This window comes from Triticum aestivum, chromosome 5D (assembly GCF_018294505.1).
Source record: "Triticum aestivum cultivar Chinese Spring chromosome 5D, IWGSC CS RefSeq v2.1, whole genome shotgun sequence".
NCBI lineage: Eukaryota > Viridiplantae > Streptophyta > Magnoliopsida > Poales > Poaceae > Triticum > Triticum aestivum.
The window spans coordinates 490,409,328-490,426,026 of NC_057808.1; the positions used below are offsets into that span (position 1 = coordinate 490,409,328).

Consider the following 16,699-nt stretch of genomic DNA (forward strand, 5'->3'; position numbering starts at 1 on the left):
TATGCAGCCCAAAAATGGGGTGGATTTGGGGGCGCCCGCCATGTAGAACTGGCGAAGGGGTCTCAAGCGGACTCACCCGGAAATCCGGCGGTCCGACAGAGGCCTCCTCCATCGCCGTGGTGTGAACCCCGCGTTGTGCCGCTCCGGCTCGCCGCCCGAGACCAAATACGCCTATTTAACCCGGCCGACGTCCCGCAACCCTAGCCCATCCCCCTCCCCCTATCCCTTTCCGCGTCGCCAGTCCGAAACCATCCACCTCCTCCCTCTCCCGCTCCGGCGCTCTGTCCATGCTCCGGCGCTCCGCCATGGTCCAGAGCAAGATCACCTACTACGCAATGCTCACGCTCTACGGGATCCAGTAGGAGATCCGGGCAAGACAAGCCGCGAGCGCCACCCGCATCGTTGTCGGGCTGCCTCCGGACTCTCCGGAGGAGGAGGAGGAGGAGGAGCAGCCCAGGGAAGAGGAGGAACAGGAGCTGGCTCCGATGGAGGTGGAGCAGCAGGAACATGAGCTGCTGGGCTTCAACATGGAGCAGGCGGAGGCGGAGGAGATGGCGAAGCAGCAGGCCATCCTAGAGTCCATCCAGGATGAGGTCTATGTGGAGGGCAACCGGGCGTTCCTCCGTCAGAAGCAGGCGTCCGACGCGCTCCTCACCGAACTCGACGCAGAGATAGAGGCGAAGGAGGCCGGAGCAAAGCAGCCAGAGCTGCAGCTGCCGCCCATGCTGCCGGAGTCGGGCACGGAGATCGTCGACATCTCCGACGATGAGTAGCTAGGTGATCGACGTAGTACGTAGGTTTATTCCGTTTGCATATCCTTGTATGGATTTAAGAATCTAGTATAAGATGTCTGGATGCAACTACTGAAATTTGAGACGTGTCCGGACATTGCCTGCGGACGTGCCCAGGCACGTCGGCGGGCTTTTGAGGGGCCATATTTGACATATTCGGCTGTAGATGCTCTAAGGGGTGTGTGTACACCCGGGAGCAGCCACACCTTTCCAAAAAAATTGCAAACAACTGTTGAATAGATGTCCATCATTTTTAGCAATAATTTTTTGTTAGATTTTAATTAATTTAAATTCCAGTTTAAGTAGGAGTACTAGATTATGCTGTTTCAATCTTTCATGTGCTCCACTAAACCAGCTAGTGGTGCTGGTGGAACATATTCTTATTTTATGACACATTTAGTCAACTCGATCGATCACCAGCCGCGCATTAGCATCCTAATAAAATCTGGTGGTGGGGAGCAGAGAGACATGCGTATCCTACGGATCACGGCACGCACCATGGTAGTACACTTTGTTAATCCTCATCCTCATTTACAAAACCCAGCTCCAGGCAAGGCAGCAGGCAACAGCAAACAGAAGAGGGGAAAAAAAGTACACTACCAGTGAACATGCGGCCGGAACGTTTCATTCGATCGGCACGTACAGCGGCACACGCCCTACAAGATGCTGGTGAACATCTGGCTGACCAGGTTCGAGTACGACGCCGGCGCGTTGCTGTCGGCCGCGGACGCCGGCTGCTGCTTGACGACGGCGGGGGCGGCGGCGCCGACGCGGCGGTCGTGCTCCTTGACTAGCTCGTGCGCGAACCGCTCCAGCTTCTCCGCGTTGGTCTGCTCCGCGAGCTTCTTCCCGCGGAATAGCACCGACTCCACGTTCTTCTGCGACAGCATCTCCTCCGCCGCCACGCACCCCTTCGCCGCCGCCGCCGCGCATCGGCCGCCCCGCGGCGACCCCATCGCCTGGATGCGGGTGTAGTTGCTTGTCCTGTTATGTCCGAACGCCATGGCCACCGCTTGATCCACCTGCCGGAAAAAAGTCGGAGGAAGATTCGCAGTGAGCACGGAGAACAAGATGCATGCAGAATGGACCTCGCTTGCAAGCGAAGGTAGAGAATCCTAGTGCGTTGGTATTGTCGTCGTACCATGTCGGACACGCCCTCGGCGGCGATCCTGACGATCTCGGACGTCGAGGCGCCGCCGGTGCCGACGGCGGGGCGCTGCTCGCCCTCGCCGCTGCCGATGGAGATGACCAGCAGGTCCTCCACGCCGGAGGCCAGCGGGAACTCGCGCTTGTTGTTGAGCACGTGCGTGATGGCCGCCGCCGTGGGGTTGCCGAGCGCCACGCCGCCGCCCACGGCCACGATGCGGGTCGACCCGTCGCACGACCACACCTCCACCGCCGAGGACGAGCGGTCCGACCCGGCGCAGGTCGCCGCGCACACGTCGCGCAGGCGGAAGTCGTAGGCCGGCTTCTCGACGGCGTCGGCGCGGGAGAAGAGGAACGGCGCCCCCGTGGCGAGGTCGTAGCACGGGACGAGCACCGGCCGCGCCGTGTCACGGAGCGTCAGGTCGCCGAACACCTTGCAGAACGCGGCTCCGCCGGCCGGGCGACGGAGCAGCGCGCGGAGGCTCCCGGACGACGACGACCAGCCGCGGCGGAGGCTGCGCACGAGGAACGCGAGCGCGTCCTCGGCGGAGTAGAGCGGCCGCGCGTCGTCCTTGCCGCGCGCCACCAGCATGGCCGCCAGCACGCCGCCGGCGCCGGAGCCCGCGGCCACGTCGAAGAAGTCCGCCAGACGGGCCTTGGGGTCCCCAGTGCGCCGCCGCAGGGACGCCTCCAGCCTCACCAGCGCCGCGCCGGCCAGCAGCCCGTCGGCGGCGCGCCCACCGCCGTCGATCGACAGTATGCACACCTTACCGGCCTGCGCCCGCGGGGGCGTCGCCTTCCCAGACGCTGCCGGCGTATGCGGCGAGCCTCCGCCGAAGAGAAGCTTGGGGTCGTCGTAGCCGAACAGGAACTTGCTCTCGAGGATGGAGAAGATCTCGTAGGTGAGCTTGTCCACGTCCATGGCGGCGGCCGGCCCCACTGGAGCCGCTTCCATTCTCTGGTCTACGCCGGCCGGAGCGCGCGCACCAAGCTGAGAGGAGGCGTTCTGCGTTCTGCTGTGTGCGCACGGGGGGCGGGCGTGGAGAGCAGAGCACCGAGCAGTTGCCGGCATTTTATAGTGGCGGGAAGGGAGAAGGAGGCGTGGGTTCGTGGCGTTGACTCGTCCGGCCCACGGTGGCGCGAGCTGAGACCGGACTCCAGTTATTTATCCTTGCTTGCACAGTAACTAGTGTGACAAGGATCGTGACTGTCAGAACAAGTGTGAGGATTTGCTCAAAAATGAAAAAGTGTGAGGAGGATTGTGAATGGTGATTTTTTTCAAAAATGCTAAACCTACGGGTTTACTACGGCCTACTTTAGTGATCTAAACGCGCTCTTATATTCTTTTTTGAGGGAGTACTAAACTTCTCTCCTGAATTTTAAGGGGGGGGAGGGGGGGTGTCACTTTTCCAACTGATAGCCAACCACAAATTGCCACATGCACTGTTTCATGGTCAACTAATAATACCCCTGTAAAGCTCTGAGTTGTTTGATCGATGTCCAATGTGACGTGGAATGATCTCGAATGGCGATGGGTCGGGTTTCGAACGGGTCCAGCACTGCCACACTATATACCGGCCTCCATTTCCCATCGACCCTCATCAAGATGTTCATGGATATGAATTTATGTTTGTGATGTTGCGCACATACCCAATGGTTATCCACATCCATGAAGTACCCATCGGAAATAACCCATCTTTTTTTTTGCGGAAAAGAAACTTTTCATTCATCAGCCATGGTGATTACATTTAGAGATGACGATGCTAGCTATTTCCATAGGGGAGTTTCGAAGCCTCGCTGTTGCGAGGGTCCCATACAAGCAAGGGTGTGACTTGCTACATTTGCCTGTCTGTTGATTTTATCTAGACTAATGTTCCTTTCACGAGCTAGAATCCATCTAATCCATTGACCTGGTTCGCATACCTCGAGCGCTCAACATCTTTAGATTGCACCATCTTCAACAACTCAGCGCAGTCCATCTTCACAACCAACAGCAAGTTAGACCAGTGAAGCGCAAGTCAAAGCCCTTTGTCCATGGACGTCATCTTCGCTTCCATAGGATCACCACAATTAGAGACCACCCGTGTCGCAACAAAGATGAATGCTCCTTCATGATCACGCAGGATCATCCCAGCCCCGGCTGTACCATACTCTTTCAAAATACACCATCTATATTCAACTTAGGATAATTCACATCAGGGGCCTTCCATTGTGGTGGTGTTGTTGTTGTTGTTGTTGTTGTTGGTGGTGGTGGTGGTGTTGTTGTTGTTGTTGTTGTTGTTGTTGTTGTTGTTGTTGTTGTTGTTGTTGTTGTTGTTGTTGTTGTTGTTGTTGTTGTTGTTGTTGTTGTTGTTGTTGTTGTTGTTGTTTCATGTGTGTACTTTGACATGCTTCCTAAGTAATCGATCACCTCCTTACCCTTCATCAGTGTCCTAGCGGATAGACTCGCTCGGAGGAACTTGCAGCATCCATAGTTTTGTGTTCTTTTTTATCAGGGAGATGAGAATGTTAGTCATCTACTTCTTGGATGCTCTTTCGCGTGCGAGATTTGGTACAATATGTTGTTGTAGTTTCGGTTGCATAGATAGGTTCACACCTGACGCCATTGTGACTATCAAGGAGTGGTGGCCGCCAGTGAGTTCGGCTATCCCGGATCGCAACTAGAAGAAATTTAATGCCCTCAAGTGATATAGTCTTTGCATGTTGTGGCTCGAGAGGTACAATGGAGTTTCGACAAGGTGGCAGTTATGCCATCTTCGGTCATCAAGTGAGCAAGGGAGGAGTTTTCTATGTGCAAGTTGGTTAGAACTTAAGGAGTAGTAGACACCATGAGTTAGCACTTTAAGTTGTGGGTGGTGGGGTGTGTACTTGTGTGTTTTCACCTCTTGTACATATCATAACTTTGTATGTTTGTTCTTCTCTCCTTAATACAAAAGATATGCCGCTAGGTGTTCATGAAAAAAAAAACTCAAAAACAACATATACATGAGCTTACCAATTTGACAACCACAACATATTATGAAAAAAGAGATAGGATTTACAACTATATATGTGATACATCTATGATGACCACACGTAATATGAAATAAATAAGGAGGTTGATGGGAAACTCATGGGCGGGCGATTATACACACACCTGCGACATGACTAATCGGGTTTACATGAAGTGTTGTAACCACGGAGTCGGATACCCATGCATATCCAAGGCAACATTTTGCGTAGCCAGGTAGAGACATAATGAAGCAGGGCATTATTTACCGAATTGGGAATGGTCAGTCTACGAATATCGGGGCTGATAATTGGATCCCCAAAAGAGTCTTCTCGATGACCAATTGTATCTCTTGTTGTGGACCCACCTGTGAAGGCATCTGAGTTATTATCACCAACCACAACCTCGTGAAACGAAAATGTGGTCCGGAGTGTCTTGTTATCCATTGATGCTGATGAGATACTCAGTACCATAGTGTGCACTCGAGACACTGCCGATTTTTGGCATGGCATCCAGACAAGAAAGGCCGATTCACTGTTAGCTCGGCACACAAATTTATGATCAAGGCCAAAGTCCATAGAGCAAACTGGATTGAAGGGAGGAGTGGATCCTCTGATAATGCGAGAGAGGAGAAGTCATGGACTTCGCTATGGAATATCATCGTTTCGTTGAAGATTCGGGTGTTTTCGTGAAGACTAGCCCGACATTCCCTACCGACCACTGATGTTCTACACAATCGGAAAATGGCACAGGCTAACCAGTTCCCCCTATGTGGAGGGGAAGACTCATGGCAGCATACACTTCTTTCATGCACCATGGCCAGATGTACATGTGCAGTCTTAGATGCAGAACTAGTGGACTGGATGACAGATCACAAAGAAGCTGCATCAAAGAACTGGATGTTCGAACTTCATGAAATTATGTGTCATGACAGCTTCAGTAGGATGGCTGTGACCTTATGAACTATATGGTACGCAAGGCGAAAGGCTATTCATGAGTCAATCTTTGAAAGCCTGCATCAAACCTGTTCATTTGTCAACACCTACCTCAATGATCTGATGTCGCTACCAAAGCCAAAACCACAACTCAACATCGTGACGAGATAAGTGCTTATACTTCCGAACGCTGGCTACCATCACCAGAGGGTGTTATGAAAATAAATGTTGATGTAGCGGTCACCCGACAGTGTCAGGGAGGTGTCGCAGCCGCGATTTATCGTGATCATAATGTCCTATACTTAGGGATCATCTGTCATGGTCTTCAGTGGTGCTACGGATTCTATGGTACTTGAAGCTTATGTGTGTCATGAATCACTGGCATTGTACTGGCGGAGCTATGTGTATGGCTGGGGGCGGGGGGGGGGGCACTAGTAGAAAAACGGCCTAATGTGAAGCACATTAGTACCGGTTTGTAACAAAACCGGCACTAATGTGTCCATTAGTGCCGGTTCGAACGGCTAGGCGGCCGGAGCTAATTAGTACCGATTCGTTGCAAACCTTTAGTACCGGTTCGTGGCTCGAACCGGTACTAAAGAGGATGTGGCACGCCGTGGTCCGGCTGGGGCCCCACCAGCGTCTTTAGTACCGGTTCATACCACAAACCGGTACTAGAGGTTTACAGTTGCAGTTGTTTTTTAGTCCCACCTCGCTCGGCTAACACGGTTTTTACCACCTTAAATATGTTACTTCTCAATTTTCAACCCTTTCTGACATAATTTGCTATTTTTAATGCATTTACTGATTAGTTTTGAGCTAAATGGCCCTGAAATTGAAAAGCACTACAAATGAACTCTGAAAAGGTTGAAACTTGGCATTGTATCATCATTTCACCTGCATAGCATGTGCAAAAAAGTAGAGAGGGTCACGGCAAAAACTGGATGCACTTCATGTACAAACTGGACAATCTCTTTCGAAGTATGAGTGTTTCGGACGAAAACTCATCTGTTACACCGGCAATTCAAAATTTTAATAACTTATTACAACTCCGGACTTTTTTGTGTTCAGCAGGCGCCATTCGAAGCCACGTCATCAACTTTCAACCCTTTCTGACATAATTTGCTATTTTTAATGCATTTACTGATTTGTTTTGAGCTAAATGGCTCTGAAATTGAAAAGCACTACAAATGAACTCTGAAAAGGTTGAAACTTGGCATGGTATCATCATTTCACCCGCATAGCATGTGCAAAAAAGTAGAGAGGGTCACGACAAAAACTGGATGCACTTTGTGTACAAACTGGACAATCTCTTTCGAAGTATGAGGGTTTTAGACGAAAACTCATCTGTTACACCGGCAATTCAAAATTTTAATAACTTATTACAACTCCGGACTTTTTTTTGCGTTCAGCAGGCGCCATTCGAAGCCACGTCATCAACTTTCAACCCTTTCTGACATAATTTGCTATTTTTAATGCATTTACTGATTTGTTTTGAGCTAAATGGCTCTGAAATTGAAAAGCACTACAAATGAACTCTGAAAAGGTTGAAACTTGGCATGGTATCATTATTTCACCCGCATAGCATGTGCAAAAAAGTAGAGAGGGTCACGACAAAAACTGGATGCACTTTGTGTACAAACTGGACAATCTCTTTCGAAGTATGAGGGTTTTAGACGAAAACTCACCTGTTACACCCGCAATTCAAAATTTTAATAACTTATTACAACTCCGGACTTTTTTTTGCGTTCAGTAGGCGCCATTCAAAGCCACGGCATCAACTTTCAACCCTTTCTGACATAATTTACTATTTTTAATGCATTTACTGATTTGTTTTAAGCTAAATGGCCCTGAAATTGAAAAACACTACAAATGAACTCTCAAAAGGTTGAAACTTGGCACGGTATCATCATTTCAGCCGGATAGCATGTGCAAAAAAGTAGAGAGGGTCACGGCAAAAACTGGATGCACTTCATGTACAAACTGGACAATCTCTTTCGAAGCATGAGGGTTTCGGACGAAAACTCATCTCTTACACCGGCAATTCAAAATTTTAATAACTTATTACAACTCCAGAAAAGAAAAAAAACTATATAAAAAAACTACTCAGAAATAAATAGAAAAAAATAAATAAAGCAGAAAAGAAAAAAACTATATAAAAAACTACTTAGAAATAAATAGAAGAAAATAAATAATGCAGAAGAGAAAAAATATATAAAAAACTACTCAGAAATAAATAGAAGAAAATAAATAAAGCAGAAAAGAAAAAAAACTATATAAAAAATTACTCAGAAATAAATAGAAGAAAATAAATAAAGCAGAAAAGAAAAAACTATATAAAAAATCACTCAGAAATAAATAGAAGAAAAAAAATAATGCAGAAAAGAAAAAACTATATAAAAAATTGTTGGGATGCTGCCCAGTGGGACTACCAGACCTCGGGTGTGGAAATTCAGGCCCAGAAGGGCCAGCAGGCTCACAGGGCAGCGCGTCATAGTTAGGCCTAGAAGCCTGCTTTATAGAGGAGTTCGAAGGAGCAGCCGCGGCTGGTTTTATAAACCAGTGCTGCTGCCCTTCGCCTGGCGAGGTGGGACTAAACTTTGCGCCCCTCGCCTGGCAGTGCACCCCCTTTAGTACCGGGTCGTGGCTCCACCCGGTACTAAAGGTAGGGTCTTTAGTACCGGTTGGAGCCATCACCCGGTACTAAAAGGACTGCCCTTCCCGCTGCTTGGCCTGGCCAAAATTGACCTTTAGTACCGGTTGGTGGCTCCAACCGGTACTAAAGGCCCATCCTATATAAGCGTCACTTACAAATTTCGTCAGTTTTCATCTTATTCTTCTCCTCTGCCCCGTCGCCCGCCGCCCGCCGCCCCCGTCGCCACCCCTCGTCGCCGCCCCGTCCCCGTCCCCGTCGTCGCCGCCCCGACCGTCGTCCGCGCCCCGTCCCCGGCCGTCCCCGTCATCGTCGCCGCCCCGTCCCCGTCGTCCCGGCCCGGCCACCCCGTCCCCGCTCGTCCCCGTCGTCTTCGCCGCCCCGTCCCCGTCGTCCCGTCATCCCCGCCCCGTCCCCGTCGTCCCGCCCCATCCCCGTCCCCGTCGACACCGCTGGTGAGCTCCTGCCCCGGCCGCCATGTCCACACACACACACACACACATTGTTAGTTATATAGAAATATTAGAAATGTTAGTTATAAAAATATTTATAGAAATATTAGAAATGTTAGAAATTTTAGAAATATTTATAGAAATGTTAGAAATGTTAGAATTTTTTTGTTTTTTAGTTATAGAAATATTAGAAATGTTATAGAAATGTTAGAAATTTTAGAAATGTTAGTTTTAGCTAGATGAATTAGATTGATGTCAAATTGTTAGACGATGATCCATGTTTTTTTTAGTTATCATAATCCAATCATTTAAAATTGTTATCACAATCCAATCATTTTAGTTATCACAATCCAATCATTTAAAAGATGTTACTTTTTGCGGGCATATAATATTTGTTGTCGACGATGCCCGGCCCGCATCCTCGCCGTCGACCTGTTCGCGACGACGTCCTACTTCACAGGACCCATGTCCGGGACTGGGCTCCGCCGGGCTGGCACTGGGAGGTGCTACCTTCAGGGGCGCGCCGCTTGGTGAGGAACCCGGCCCCGGGCCCCGTCGTCGACCCTGATCTCCTTTGGTGGCGTTCGCGTGGGCCACATTCGGTGCAGATGGAGCCGGCCCCGCCAGAGGGGGTGCGTCGCCGTGTCAGGGAGGAGGACGAGCACGTCCGCCGCTACATGGCTGCTATGGACGTCAGGTTCTCCAATACCTGGCAGGTTCTTTGGGCAGATGACCGGAGATATGATCCTGTGATGGTTCCTTCTCTTTGGGTGTCCACTGCCCGCGCCTTAGGAACCACGAGTGGCCTAGATTCTTCTGTAGTATTCGATCTTTATTAGCTACCTAGCCAGTGATGTATTCGATATATAATATTGAGACGATGTATTCGAGATTATAATTATTCGAGACGATGCATATTATGTACTATGATTCAGTTTTTCCTTATTGATTGCATCCATGCATTGTAATTTGAATACTAAATTGTTTTATATTTCTTCTAGATTAGTTAAAGAAAAGCTATGGCGGACAATACCGGCAGAGAGGGAGAAGAAGCCCTGTTCGAGATCATACGCAGCGAGGGAACATCATTCTCTGCCTTCCACTACAGCAATTCCAGTACGGTACCGAGCTTTGTGTTGCCATCTTTGCAATTGGGGTACAACCCTTTTTTGTGATCCTCTAACATGCGATCGAACTTCAGCTTCTCCTTTTGACTTTCACATTGCGTCCTTGCATCGACAATGACCCGGCGGAGATCATCATCATCGGGCACTGGTTCCTCTTGATCTTCAGCAGCTTCCCCCCTTGCAGCATCATTGGGCACATCGTCTGGTTTCTCTTGATCTTCAGCAGCTTCCCCCGTTGCAGCATCACCGTATTCAGGGGGCACATAGTTGTCATCGTCCTCTTCTTCTTCGCCGTCTTCCATCATAACCCCTATTTCTCCGTGCCTCGTCCAAACATTATAGTGTGGCATGAAACCCTTGTAAAGCAGGTGGGTGTGAAGGATTTTCCGGTCAGAGTAAGACTTCGTATTCCCACATGTAGGGCATGGACAACACATAAAACCATTCTGCTTGTTTGCCTCAGCCACTTCGAGAAAATCATGCACGCCCTTAATGTACTCGGAGGTGTGTCTGTCACCGTACATCCATTGCCGGTTCATCTGCGTGCATTATATATAATTAAGTGTGTTAAAAACCATTACAGAACATCATGAATAGATAATTAAGTGACCAAATTAATAGAAGTTCATCATCACATTAAAACCAAAGTACATACATAGTTCTTATCTAACAACATATAGCTCTCCAGAGCATCTAATTAATTAAACCATACATTGAAACTATGTAAAACATTTCAATGCGAAAACAAATGCGATCATAATCGCAACCAAGGTAACAATTGATCCAACGGCATAATGATACCAAGCCTCGGTATGAATGGCATATTTTCTAATCTTTCTAATCTTCAAGCGCATTGCATCCATCTTGATCTTGTGATCATCGACGACATCCGCAACATGCAACTCCAATATCATCTTCTCCTCCTCAATTTTTTTTATTTTTTCCTTCAAGTAATTGTTTTCTTCTTCAACTAAATTTAACCTCTCGACAATAGGGTCGGTTGGAATTTCCGGTTCAACCACCTCCTAGATAAATAAAATCTATGTCACGTTGGTCGGCATATTTGTCATAAACAATAAATGAACCAAATAGTTATAAAAAGATAATATATACCACATCCGAATCATAGACAGGACGAGGGCGGACGGCGGCGGATACCAAAACCATCGCACTATGTAATAAGAAGGAATAATAAAAGTAACAAAATTAGACAAGTATCTATCTAAAGTAAGAATTTTTTTCTTTCAGAAAGAAGATAAGAACAAGAGGCTCACCACGGTGGTGCTGGCGACGAGATCGGCGCGGGCGATCGACGGCGGTGAAGACGGGGACGGGACGTGACGGACCGCTAAACCTAGACAAATCTCGGGGATAATGGAGCTCGGAAGTCGAGTTTCGAGAGGGGAAAGATTAACTAGTGTGGCTCAGACATTTCATCGAACACCTCATGTGCATAGGAGGTGAGCTAGAGCATCCAAATGCCCCCCCCCCTCGCTGGCCAAAAAAAAACATAGCACTGTGGAGTGCTCTGCTGTGGCGATGGGGTATATATAGGCAACTCATTTGTCCCGGTTCGTGGTAGAAACCGGGACTAAAGCTCAGCCTTCTGTCCCGGTTCGAGCCACGAACCGGGACCAATGGTTGTGAGCCAGGAGCGAGGACCATTGATCCCGGTTCGTGCCTGGAACCGGGACCAATGCCCACGAGGCCCCGGCCGGCCCCCTGGGCTCACGAACCGGGACGAATGCCTCATGGATCCCGGTTCGTGACTGAACCGGGACTAATGGGCTTGCCATGCCCAAACGAAAATTCTGTTTTCTACTAGGGTAGGGGTACAAAGCGGAGAGTGGAGACAGAGGAGTGGCGTTATTATCACGGTATGCCAATCGGCGTGCTACATCATGGCACGTACACGCACGGCCCATGCAGGACCACCTCTACTGTACCTATGCTAATCGGAGTACTACAGTGCTAGACTAGCACCAGTAGTTAATTAATTATCACTAACATTACTAGCTAGGTGGTTGGCTTTTGCAACTTGCGCACTACTCTTCCATTCCAATTCGCCTGCACTGTGCTTACCTTTCGGTCGGCCGAACAAAGTACCGCGTCAATCGATCTCCGATACAGCCGCAGCTTTGCTGTGTACGTACCCTGATGCGTAGTGATGCTTAGCATGTGTGGAGTGGAGTGGAGAAACCTGCTCCCCTCGTTATCCAGAAAATCTCGATCCTACAAGAAGTGCACCCCCACACGCAGAGACAGAGATGCCAACTCAGCCCAATCTGCTCAAACTCAATCTTTAGGGCCGGACGGGCTAAAAGTGGCCCGTATGTGTATCTGCCGGGCCGGAAGCGTCACTAGATATCGTGGCCCCATCTGGGCCCCAGATCAACTTTATGCCCAAAGCATCGAGATCAAAGCAAGTTCCCCAGTTATAAAAAAAAATCAAGATCAAAGCAACCGATATGACATGATTGGCATTGTTAGGGCGTCAAATCTATGTCACTGTGCACTATAACGCAGCACTGAGGTACGTGCCTGCCTACCTCTCTAGCTCAACAATGGCGAGTCCAAGATTGCTAGCTAGATGAGGTGATATAGGGCCATCAACCAAGTACCATAATTATTCCTTGGGAAGGTCCTACTATCAAAATTCTCTTGTGCGTATTGACTATTAATAATCAGAAAATTGAGCTTATTTGGCACGTCTTCTTCAACCTGATTAAGGATTTTAGGCGCACGTATGCCATCTTTCGTGGGAGATTAATTAGAAGATGGTTGGTGTGTTGCACTCGCAGCAAAAACTCTAAAACTTGACCACTTTGCTTTGCATGTCAACATCGTCTATTCAGCTACGCGTGCATACGGGTGATTAATTTTGTTGATTCCATTCATGTCACATTGCCAGCTTTTTTGCGGGGGATATTGCCACTTTCCTTAACCTCTCTTTGCCATCAACTTTTTTTATGTGGAAAACGGAACCAGGATCCTAGTTAAACGTATGTGTGAGCATGTTGCTTCAAACAAGGTTATCTGTTGGTAATCTGTGACTGCAATGGACAACCATACCAATTTTTTGGGTCACTTAAATTGTGTTCTTTTATGTTACATCTAATCGACATGAGCTATCCATTTCAGTACAAATCAACCAAATACTACAACACAGTTCTTTTAGCATTTTTAGGCTTGGAACAAATCTTGCAACAACAAAGGGTATTACGGGAAGCGAAAGACGTGGAGTTGAGACTACGTACGAAGAATGAGAATAGTGAATGCAGCGAATCGTCAGATTAATTTCCTAACTAGACACCATCTCCACTAGTTGCGTCGGCAAGAGATAGGTTGGTTTCCTTACGGTAATGACATGGCAGACATCTCTTTCACACCCTTTGTCCTCCGTCCGGCTAAGGCCCTTCCATCCCTCGCCGTCCTTGCTTTGCCCGTAGACCTCCAGCGACAAGAGCGTACCGGTATATGAATCTGACAACATATGTTGTTAAGTAGAAGGAAGTTAATACACATTCACACATTCAAAGGAAACGAGAAGCCTCATCTACAAGATTGATTGGCTCAGATAGTTCATCCACCATGAATCAAAGAATCATGCTTGAAAGAACTGAATCAAACCAGTCATGCTTCAAGAATATAATGATTCAAGCTACAACCTTCTCTTAACGCCACAACTAACAGCAAGAAGATGCGCGATTTTAATTATGTGGAATATCGACCAAGTTGCGGAAGGGAAACGACTGGCCACATATGCACATGAAGGCGAAGCAAAAAGTGGAGGAGGGCAATTGCGGCCAACAAGCACAAGGAAGGATGAATAAAAAGAACTCCAAACACCGATGTGAAAACTAGCCCTACTGATACGAACTAAAAATACCTAAATTGCTGTACAAATCAACTGTTATATTAAACTAACACTAGACATTGATTTAGTAGTGAGATGTACCATAAAAAATCTCTTGTTTGGATGTTTTGCCAAATTACCGGTATGCATGCGCCCTATTGCACACTAGTTTAGTTTTCTTGCAAGAATTGGCCGGACCATGGACCAACAAAAACCTTCACCAAATATTTGGCTGGCTACACATCTCAGTCATTTGACTCAAACTGGAGGGGAACTGAATAAATATGGCCCATTTCTAAAATTTTAACACAAAATGAACCCAATCCAAAAAAACCATAAAATGGCCCGGGCGTCATGCTAGATGGCGTTAGCATGACGCCCCGGGCCGAGGCGTCATGCTATCTGGCATCTCCAGCTCCGCACCTCATGCTGAAGTGGGCCATTTTGTGAAATGCTTTTGGATTGGGTTCATTTTGTGTACAAGTTTCAGAAAAGGGCCACATTTGTCCACTTTCACCAAATTGGACACACCCTAATGAAATCGACATATGTACTTCGCAGTTAGCCTTTTGTGTATGTACTACAAATATATAGGCAGTTGGCTAGAAAAAAGCTTGATCTCTATGTATATGTGGAAATTTAAATCAGTGGTCCATGATGTTTGAATGGCCCATCAAAGGATTGCTAGATTCCATGATGCCTCTACAAACTGCTGCATGATTGGACAAGGATTTTTTTTTAAGATTTAGTATATTCTTGATGCAATCATGCACAGGGAATAACTCTTTGAAGCAAAGGTTGCATGGTGCTGTGCACAATCATGGACGTTGATCATGTAATTTGATGACCAAGAGTAAGATGCGCGCAATTCATGGTTAGTGATTTTCGCTCTTACTTTATCGCCAAAAGAAAACATGCTTTAGTTCCATTAAGCTAGGCAGTAGACAAGAACACACCAACTAGTCTGGTGATCCTAACACTGTCACACCCTCGATCATCCAAAAATTAAAAACAATATTAAAATCACATCCTCAGGACAAAAGATTGAGCTCAACCAAATGTTGTGACTCCACGTATTGAGGATGACCGAAGGTGATAGACAACACGCAAGGGCACTCTCACTTCGGTTTGGGAGATAATATAATGTCCCTGCAACAAGACCTTTTGAGAAAGTTATGGGCTAAGATTTCTTATCCATTTTGCATCATGACCTGCATGACTTATGACTACTCGTTGCATGGAAAACTACTGCTCAAGAGTTGTTCCTGAGTCGATACATAAATTGACGTGGTAATTCAACCTAAGGCTCACAAGCACTAGTAGAAAACAAGGCATTGGTTCGGCCCTCGTAATACCATTAATCCTGGTTCGCTCACGAACCGGGACCAAAGGAGGCAACTGTCCCGGTTCGTGAGCCCAGGGGGCCGGCCGGGCCACGTGGGCCACTGGTCCCGGTTCGTCTCGATCTTTTGGTCCCGGTTCCACGCACGAACTGGGACCAATGCGCCTCGCCCCTGGCCCATGACCATTGGTCCCGGTTTGTGCCACAAACCGGGACTAAAGGGTTGGTTCTCGTTGCGGTCAGAGTTTAGTCCCACCTCGTCAACCGAAGGGCGCTCACACCGGTTTATAAGCCTGTCCCTCTCTGCCTTGTTGAGCTCCTCTTAAAATGAAAATATATACCCTTATACAGGGAATTTGACCTAAATTCAGAGTGAATTTCTCTGAAATTCATAGAAATTTATTATGAATTTAGGTTGAATTCTCTCTATAGGCGCATCTATGCTCATTTGTTTATGTTGGGGTTGGCGATCTTTACAGACTTTTTGTGTGTTGAATATGCACCATTCAAAATGAGTCTCTGCTTTGAATGGTTCATTTTGAACACACAAAAAGTCTGGAGTTCAAATAAGTTCAAGAAAATGAAATCCCTTTGTAACAGATGAGTTTTCGTCCGAAACCCTGATACTTCGAAAGAGATTGTCCATTTTGTTCACGAAGTGCATCCAGCTTTTGCCTTAACCCTCTCAACTTTTTAGCACATGCTATGTGGGTGAAATGATGATACCATGCCAACTTTCAACCTTTTCAGAGCTCATTTGTAGGGCTTTTCAATTCAGGGTCATTTAGCTCAAAACAATCCGTCGCTGCATGAAAAATAACAAATGAAGTCAGAAAGGGTTGAAAATTGATGATGTGGCTTTGAATGGTGCATTAAAACACAAAAAGTATGGAGTTCAAATAAGTTCAAGAAAATGAAATCCCTTTGTAACAGATGAGTTTTCCTCCGAAACCTTGATACTTCGAAAGAGATTGTCCATTTTGTTCACGAAGTGCATCCAGCTTTTGCCGGGACCCTCTCAACTTTTTAGCACATGCTATGTGGGTGAAATGATGATACCATGCCAACTTTCAACCTTTTCAGAGTTCATTTGTAGGGTTTTTCAATTTCAGGTTTATTTGAAATGCTTTTCAATTTTAGGGTCTTATAGCTCAAAATAATTAGTAAATGCATGAAAAATAACAAATGAAGTCAGAAAGGATTGAAAAATGATGATGTGGCTTTGAATGGTGCATTTTAAACACACAAAAAGTCAGGAGTTCAAATAAGTTCTAAAAAATGAAATCCCTTTGTAACAGACGAGTTTCCGTATGAAATGCTGATACTTTGAAAGAGATTGTCCGTTTTGTACACGAAGTGCATCAAGTTTTTGCCGCAACCCTCTCAACTTTCTTGCACATGCTATGTGGAT

At 47.2% G+C, this 16,699-nt stretch overlaps 1 protein-coding gene across 1 annotated transcript; it reads right to left on the reverse strand.

The window, feature by feature from the left end:
- Positions 1-1,299: 1,299 nt before the first annotated feature.
- LOC123125673 (patatin-like protein 3) lies at positions 1,300-3,029 on the reverse strand. The gene is made up of 2 exons (XM_044546144.1): positions 1,933-3,029; positions 1,300-1,813 (listed from the first exon to the last, which is right to left on the reverse strand). Exons 1-2 carry the CDS (start codon positions 3,007-3,009, stop codon positions 1,448-1,450), a joined length of 1,443 nt encoding a protein of 480 aa, XP_044402079.1. The 5' UTR covers positions 3,010-3,029; the 3' UTR covers positions 1,300-1,447.
- Between the last annotated feature and the right edge of the window lie 13,670 nt (positions 3,030-16,699).

Excerpts from the sequence above, each read along its gene's own strand:
- LOC123125673 (XM_044546144.1), bottom strand. The coding sequence starts at position 3,009 with ATGCCGGCAACTGCTCGGTGCTCTGCTCTCCACGCCCGCCCCCCGTGC. Across the intron at positions 1,814-1,932 it reads CCGAGGGCGTGTCCGACATG|GTGGATCAAGCGGTGGCCAT; the intron begins GTACGACGACAA and ends TTTTTCCGGCAG.